General features: G+C 33.9%; 1 protein-coding gene across 2 annotated transcripts; it reads right to left on the reverse strand.

The window, feature by feature from the left end:
* Positions 1–683: 683 nt before the first annotated feature.
* Positions 684–7,277, reverse strand: LOC132271259 (uncharacterized). Of its 2 annotated transcripts, XM_059772581.1 has the most exons (6): positions 6,917–6,994; positions 6,631–6,680; positions 5,894–6,183; positions 5,699–5,788; positions 1,267–1,631; positions 684–1,099 (listed from the first exon to the last, which is right to left on the reverse strand). In XM_059772581.1, exons 2-6 carry the CDS (start codon positions 6,653–6,655, stop codon positions 835–837), a joined length of 1,035 nt encoding a protein of 344 aa, XP_059628564.1. In that variant the 5' UTR covers positions 6,656–6,680; positions 6,917–6,994; the 3' UTR covers positions 684–834. The 2 variants fall into 2 exon arrangements, with proteins under 2 accessions (XP_059628564.1, XP_059628563.1); XM_059772580.1 differs by lacking the exon at positions 6,631–6,680 and having other exon boundaries at positions 6,917–7,277.
* Between the last annotated feature and the right edge of the window lie 453 nt (positions 7,278–7,730).

Here is a 7,730-nt window from a genome sequence, read left to right on the forward strand (position 1 = left end):
ACACATTTCTTGTAACTTTATTAATTCAAAAAAAAAATTATATACATTTCTTCTAACTTATTAATTCAAAAAAAAAATTCATATACATTTCTTTTAACTTTATCTCAACTTTATTAATTCAAATAAAAATCTGTCTGTTGTTAACCCACACCCACGAAAACAAAATTCTCTTTTCAAACGGACCACGAAAACAAAATTCTCTTTTCAAACGGACTGATTTATACAAAATTCTACTTTCAAACGGACCTACACTCGGAATTGAAATTCTCGTTTCGAACGGACTGATTTACACTCGGAATTGAAATTCTCCTTTCAAACGGGCTGATTTACACTCGAAATTGAATAGCTTGCATATCAATATATCATTCCTCAGACCAAGCGCCATGACAAGCTTCATCTAAAATGTTGATTCTGTTTGTCTAAAATAGTAGGCAAAGTATCATCCAATATATTGTTTGGAGGGACCAGAAAAACAGATTTTAGTAGTAATTCATAAATCCTGCATACATACAACAAAGAGTACATGTGATGAAATTATGCATCAATTTGGATCAACATTGAAATGCACAAAATGCAAGTAAAAACCCTAGTTTTGATATAAACATAGCACTTAAAGGGTAAAGTAACCAGTTTCACCACCTGCGGCTGAGAATCACAATCACATCGCAGTTATTGGCAGTATCTCTATAAACTTTTTGCCAAATAAACCATAATTGCAGAATGTATAGTAACCAAGATAAGTTATGGTGAATAAACCATTTTAGTCATTTACAATTAAATGGACAATTCCAATTAATCACTGTGCTGTGATGTATACAAAGAGAAGGAACTATATTAACCAAGCCACTGCTGGGCACGACGTTCCCCACCACCACTAACAGAATGCCGAATGCTGATCTTCTCATTTGCATATTTTTGCTGGAGCCACTCAAAACCATTCACATCGAGTTTCCCGGAAACTGATTTCCCTTGCTTCCTACGACTTTGTTGTTCACGTATAGAAGCCCAAAGTTTCGTGATAGCATCCCTTTGCTTAGAGGTGAACCTTGAAATGTCATCAAAGGCATGCTTTACTAAGATGTCTATCACTGTTTGGCACCTGAGAAGATATAGTTCAGTATGTTCACAGCAAACATAGATCAAATAGGGGAAACAATACAATTTTATCAAAAAGTAGCAACCATTTAAAAATTTGGACATTAAACAACAAAAAAGAGGAGAAAATGAAAGAAGAAAATATATTCACAAAATAGCATTCAGTTTTACCATGGGATTTTGTAACGCTGTGCAGCAATCTCCAAACAAAGAACCAGTGCTTCTCTTTGTGACTTGAGAAATCTTTTGGTCTCTTCCTCTTCCTCCTTCCTAATTTTAGCTGCCGCCTCTTTCTTTCCCTTTGTTCTTTCATCTTTCCTCAATGTGCTTGGAATCAGAGCATTAAGCCCAAATGGATCTAACTCCTTGTTATTTCCCTCGCATGAAGCAACCAAAGACATATCCTGCTTTATCTGACTGTCAGCAGTTGCCACTTCAATTTCTTTCAGGGCTGCAGCTTCTTCTGTGTCATCATCCTCAGTTGCAACAGGAAGATTTGATATGGCTTCTTTTATTCGTCCAGATGCTTTGGAAAACTAAATGATGTCCCACCAAGTTAGAAGATGAGAATCATCCAAAATGAAAAATCAAACAGAGGCATTTCAGCAAGTGTATGTATTTTTTTCATCAAGTTATCTCAATATATAATTCACATAAAACTAAATGATGTCCCCACCAAGTCAGAAGATGAGCATCATCCAAAATGAAAAATCAAACACAAGAATTTCAATAAATGTATGTATTGTTTTCAGTAAGTTATCTCAATATATAATTCACATAACAGCCTCCTCACAAATCATAATCAGTGCAAATTTATGGGCATGTTTCACTGAAAATATAGGCTGTCGTCAAAAGGACAATAACTGAAAATTGCTAAACAAAGACATGACCATGAGTATCCAAGTCCCAAGACAATGAGAGAAAGAAAAGGAAAAATGAACATCAAATAGCTCGTATCAAGCATCACATTGTTGGTTGAAACCAGCCTTCATGGACAAAAAATGATTCAAGTAGAAACCACTCTCTATGATGGCATGAAATTTTTCAATACAACCTAACCGTTCACAAGTTCAAAGCAAAATCGCTGGCAATCTTCATTTCACTAAACAAATGGAACCCTCACACGAATAAACCAGGGGCCAAGAGAAAAACAACCACAGGGATGAGCCTGAGAACTTCGTAATTTTAACCCAAAGAGATTACCAAACCCCAGTAAGTTACTAACTCCCTTTTTGCTATCAGAAATCTCAGAGACGGCCATCCCAGCCGAAGATCAAGCTTCAGAATGGATTTTTCCAGAAGTCTAGCCTATAGTTTCGAAGAGATGAGCAGGCAAGACGTTAAGTTGAAGGGTAAGGGTTGACATAAGCCATTCTGGGTTTAGTAGCATAAAAAGCATTTTTTCAGCTATGAAATACCATATATGATGCGAGTCATATCATAATCATCCTTTAAATTTATATTTAAAATACTTAGTTATTCATTTCTCTTTGCTCCTAATCTTGATTTCAGTGCATAAAAGTTGTGAGCATAATTAATTAAGCTAAAATTGAGGAACTCTTCCTGTGCCAAAAATTGAACTTACCAACTCTAAAGGAACAAAAATTACATTCTTATCCATTCAAGAGATTTTTATACATTTTTGCACACATTTCATAAAGGGGCAAAAAGAAAAAGAGAGAACAGAAAATTTCTTTCTTAGGAAGAAACTTGATTTTTTTATTTTTTTTATTTGACAAGTCTTAGGGAGAAACTTGAAATTGTTTTGTCTTAGTAGTAGCTCTTGAAATCGTTTAAACTATTTTAAGATTTGACCTCTCATTATTTGGGTCTTGGGCCTAACTTCAAGAATAATATCAAAAGGATGTATAATAAGATCGATAGAACTGGGAGACATCTCAAGATCCCACAACTTCTATGATCTTATAGGTATTGTACAAGGAGTTAGGGACTCGAGCCCCATGCGATTTTACATGAGATCCAAATTAATTCTAATATTTTAGATAGTAAGACTGTAAGATCGTAAATCTGGATCGGGATTATTACAACCATAATGTAGACAGATTTCGAAATTTTAGTTGTAAATCTATTTGTTAGTGATGCAACCTACTTTAATCAAGTTACTTCAGTATCAATTTCTGATGCTAATAATTTTTGGAACTATAATCCAATGCATTATCTTCTTTGTGCATATTTTCTCTTCTCCAGTTTAAGCAACATTGGGACTTTAGCCCATAATAAAAGGCTTGCAATCAGTAGGTTAAGATCTAGTATGGAGCTATGCCCATTTGCTGTGTGATGCTTTCACCATTCTCATCTCTAAAATTCAAACTATGGTCACATTGAATCTCAGAGAATTTCTCCTACTGATCTTACCTGGCACCTTGCATAACCCTAACGAGGCTCCTATCTGGCCCTTCCAATCTCCATTCACTTTCTAAACTCTACCCATTCAATACCTTGAGGATTCCAATAATTGAATCTTCAACAAACTAGTATAGTTGATATATATCCTCTTTCTTGATGAATTAATTCACCACAAAGCCAAATTCCACCTCCAAACCTTTCTCCTTTAAATTCTTTAGTTGCTAAAACGTTGCAAGTCAGAACTTCAGTCCAATTGTGGCACAAAGGAGGCTACATGTATGTTCTTTTACATAGGAAAGATAACTATGTCACCTAAATGCATACGTCCAAAGCTAAAAGACACATGATGGATCATTTATCCCTATTGCATTAATTGTTATGGCCATCACCAATCTGCTCCTTGGAATGGCTAGATTAATTAGGTAGTGCCTGAGAATTTTAACTCCTTTCCGGCTCCCTACTTCCCCTATGAAAGAAGGCTAATCTGAAAGGATAAGACGGTGGACATGGCAATAGGGGGATTGTTGGGAACTCAGCAAGTTCATAAGATAAATATACAAGTACTTGATAATATCTATTTTAATACAACTCATCCCAAATCCTTGATCCCAACTACAGATATATATTGAAATTAAAGGGAGCATTCTAATAGTATCGATTGTAAGCCCTTAGGAACCAATTTGTTCGAGAGCATTAAAATACATGCTCGTTGTAAAAAAATTGGATAGCATATCCCGCTAAGATTGAAAGGAAAATTTTATAAAACAGCTACTAGACCAATTGTTCTTTATGGTACAGAATGTTGGACAGCTAAGAAAAAATACATTTATAAAACGACTAGAGGAAATGTGAATGTTGACAATGTGCAGAAAACAGGAAAAGATAGAATTAGAAATGAACACAGTTTTGAAATGGTTGAAAAAGCACCGATTGAAGATAAAACGACAAAAAATGTATTAAGATGGTTTGAACATGTGCAAAGAAGACCAGTAAGTGTGAAAATTAGAAAGAGTGACATTGTCCACAGTGAAGGTAATGCTAGAGGGGGAAAAAAAAAATGTACAATGTAAAGAGTTAGTAAGGAATGATGTGATGACATGTTTGACTGAGGCTATGGCCTTAGATAGAGCATAATGGAAATATAGAATTCATGAAGAAAGACACTGTTGAGTTAAGTTAATTGAGCACATAACGTTTTTCTCAAGCTTGGACATTCCCAGCCGGCATAGTTTTCATTTTTTTTTATATATATAAGAAAATTTTATAAATTAAAAGCCAAAGGGGGACAACACATATACATAGAGTATACAGGAGCAACTACTAAAGTCCTTCAATACAATTTAAATTTCCTAAAAATTAAGCAAAAGAATGTAATTGATCTCAAAAATCTTCAAAATTCAAAAACTACAAATATTTCAATATTAAAAGCTTTAACTTGAAGACCAGCACCTTAACTCCTTCAAAAGGACACCCATTCATCTTCGGAAAATGACACCAGATGATACAAAGAGGCACATCTTGCCAGGCCTCAGGGGACCTCTTCGCAACACAGCCTCAAAGCCACTTTCCAAGCAAATAAATATGAAGTGGCACATATCTCAGTCTCTTAACAAAAATTTCTACTGCACACGTTTTCCTCTCAATTATGTCACTGCAAATACAAGTGAAAGAACAAACAAAAAAAAATAGGCAAACCTAATAAAAAGTATTTCTTTCTTCAAGAAAATGCACTTAAACAAGATATGACTCAAAAATTGCAGCTTGGTACAGCCTTCACAGTTTTTCTGATAAATAATTTTTTGTTCCCATTTTTACCATGTGCTATTGCAGAATATAATGTGATACATGATATATATATCTTTCTAGACATGATACAATAAAATCCAAGGAATAGAAATTCTCTGAAGGGATACACATTTTTTTCTTTTTTCAGGAGATGCAAGAATTAACAATTTTACGCACTTAACATATAATGCAATTGATGGAACAACTAAAATAGATAGCAGTAATGAATTTCATGGTAGTTGTGATGTTTAAATCTGCAATTCTTAAATGACAAATACTTGTAAATTCTGCATGCATGATGTCATTCTTAGCATAACATTCTCGTTACATCAACATGCATAAATCATTAATTTCCAAAAAAAAAAAAAAACATGCATAAATCATTTAATTCACAGTTTGAAAAATTATGAATAAAAAATAGAAAAAGGAGGAGGAGAAGAAGAAAGCATACCACAAAGCTGTCATCAGTGAAAAGATCATTTGCCACCACAGCCCTGATTGTCCATGAAGTTAATTGATTTCTTTGCTTCTTATTAAGGCACTATAGGCAAATGACATTAAGAAATTAAGCCTCAATAAGAATCTATTATTCATACAAGGAACCAATAATCAATAAAATTTCATTTAGAAGAAACTAAACGCTCACTTCAACTGTATCTTGTGCCGCCGAGAACAGTGCATGATAGTCAGCTCGTACTGAAGGATCATTGCAAGAGGTGGGTGATGACATTGCAGCTTCAAGCATGGCAAAAAAGTGATCGCTGGTCTCAGTTTTGACGCTACCAGCCTGTATCAGCTGTATGGCAAGCTTTGAAGCCTTACTGAACTTTTTGGGATTTTTTATATGTGACAATATCTTTTGCATGGCCTCTATAATTTGTGTTACAGAGGCATCAGTTGTCGTCTTAAACCTCAAGCGCTTTTCAGGAGCAGTAGCTGGAAATTACAACGAAAAACTTAGCTTTTCCAATATAATAATAATACTTGTATTAAAAAAAAATAAAAAATCACCAACTGGAGGTCGTTCAAATATGTGTATTTTTTTATAAATTAAAACCTATGAAAATGAAAAGGAAAAAAAAAAAAAATTAAAGGGGGTCGATTTAGGAGCAGAGAAAATGTAGAAAAGAAAATCAAAATTCTGGGTCACTATCTTTTGGGTAAATGTGGTGCCTGAAAAGAATGATAAGCTCGATTAAGCTAAATCAAACAGTTGTAGTAGGCTTCTTTGGGTTGAGTTGTCATGTTCTCTAGTCCACGTAACAAAAAACCCTTTTTAAAATTTTCATCCTCTTAACTACAATTTTTGGACAGCCAAACAGAGCATCAAGTCAGCTGAAATCTATCAAAAATTCAATAGATATCCATGTCAATATTATTCACCTTTCACTGACAGGACCAGATCCATACAGTATTACGAAACCCTAAAAATCCTGAAAGGAGATTTTCAAAAAATAAAAAATACTAGCCACAATAACTCTATAGTCACTGAATTCATATATACAAATTATATATAAAGATGGAATTCAATGACTGAATGGGATCGTTCAAACTAAATAAACCCTAAAATTGTTTAGCTTGAAAAACAAATACAGTAATAAAGGCTCACTAAGTTAGGGTTTTGCTTTGGTTAAAATAAAAAATAAAAAAAAATAAAAAAGCATTGTACCTTCAGGCTGTGATTGAGGAGGCTTGGAACGTTTGAGGGCACTCTTGAGAACAGGAATCGGTGGATTTGCTGAAGAGTCTTTGGCGATAGTATCATTCGCATATTTTTGATGCTGTTGTTCTTGAGCAGGAGGAGGAGGAGGTGCAGAAGGGGGTGGTAGACCTTGAAATAGGCTGTCAGCCATTGCTCACTCTCTTTCTCTCTATATATTTATATATATGTATGTATGTATGTTGAAAAACTGGAACAAAACCTCCCCTTTGTCTTCGTCTGATTGCCCTAATCGGACGATTTTGGTCCGTTTTGGGTTGGGTTAGGAATGGATTTGAACGGAAAGTCAAATTCGATGACTTATTTCTTTTTTCTATTTTTTTTTCCCTTTTTATAAGAAAAGTACTAGTACTAATTATACAGACACGCGCATTATTATACATACATATATACTGTATTGTTTTAATTCTTTATTTACATTTTTAATTACAAATTTGTTAAACATTTACTTTTAATTTATATTGAATAGGAGAATCTGTTTTCACTTCCACCTTCAAAAAAATAAATAAATAAATACCAGCATTTCGTAATTTGGTCTTGCATCACTAACGGATGTACTGTCGGCACAGTAGAGGCATCCGCCCCCACTAAATTTTTTTTTTATTACATTTTACATCCCTAAGTTTGTACTTTTTATATTTTTATTTATAAAATTTTAAAATTGCCCCCACTCAAATTATAAAAAAAAAAATCATTCTATATATATTTGTCCTCCTCATATGAATTTTTAGATTAATGCACCATATCATACAATCATAAGCAA

The sequence above is a fragment of the Cornus florida genome, unplaced genomic scaffold, assembly GCF_030987335.1.
Source record: "Cornus florida cultivar Cherokee Brave unplaced genomic scaffold, ASM3098733v1 CherokeeBrave_3.0.0_Hap2_Chr08, whole genome shotgun sequence".
Classification (NCBI taxonomy): domain Eukaryota; kingdom Viridiplantae; phylum Streptophyta; class Magnoliopsida; order Cornales; family Cornaceae; genus Cornus; species Cornus florida.

What these genes read in the sequence shown, in the direction of transcription:
- LOC132271259 (XM_059772580.1), bottom strand. Translation starts at nt 7,100, where the DNA reads ATGGCTGACAGCCTATTTCAAGGTCTACCACCCCCTTCTGCACCTCCT. An exon ending in CGGCACAAGATACAGTTGAA is followed by an intron (nt 5,789 to 5,893) that starts GTGAGCGTTTAG and finishes ATTTGCCTATAG; the next exon opens with TGCCTTAATAAGAAGCAAAG. An exon ending in CAGCGTTACAAAATCCCATG is followed by an intron (nt 1,100 to 1,266) that starts GTAAAACTGAAT and finishes ATATCTTCTCAG; the next exon opens with GTGCCAAACAGTGATAGACA.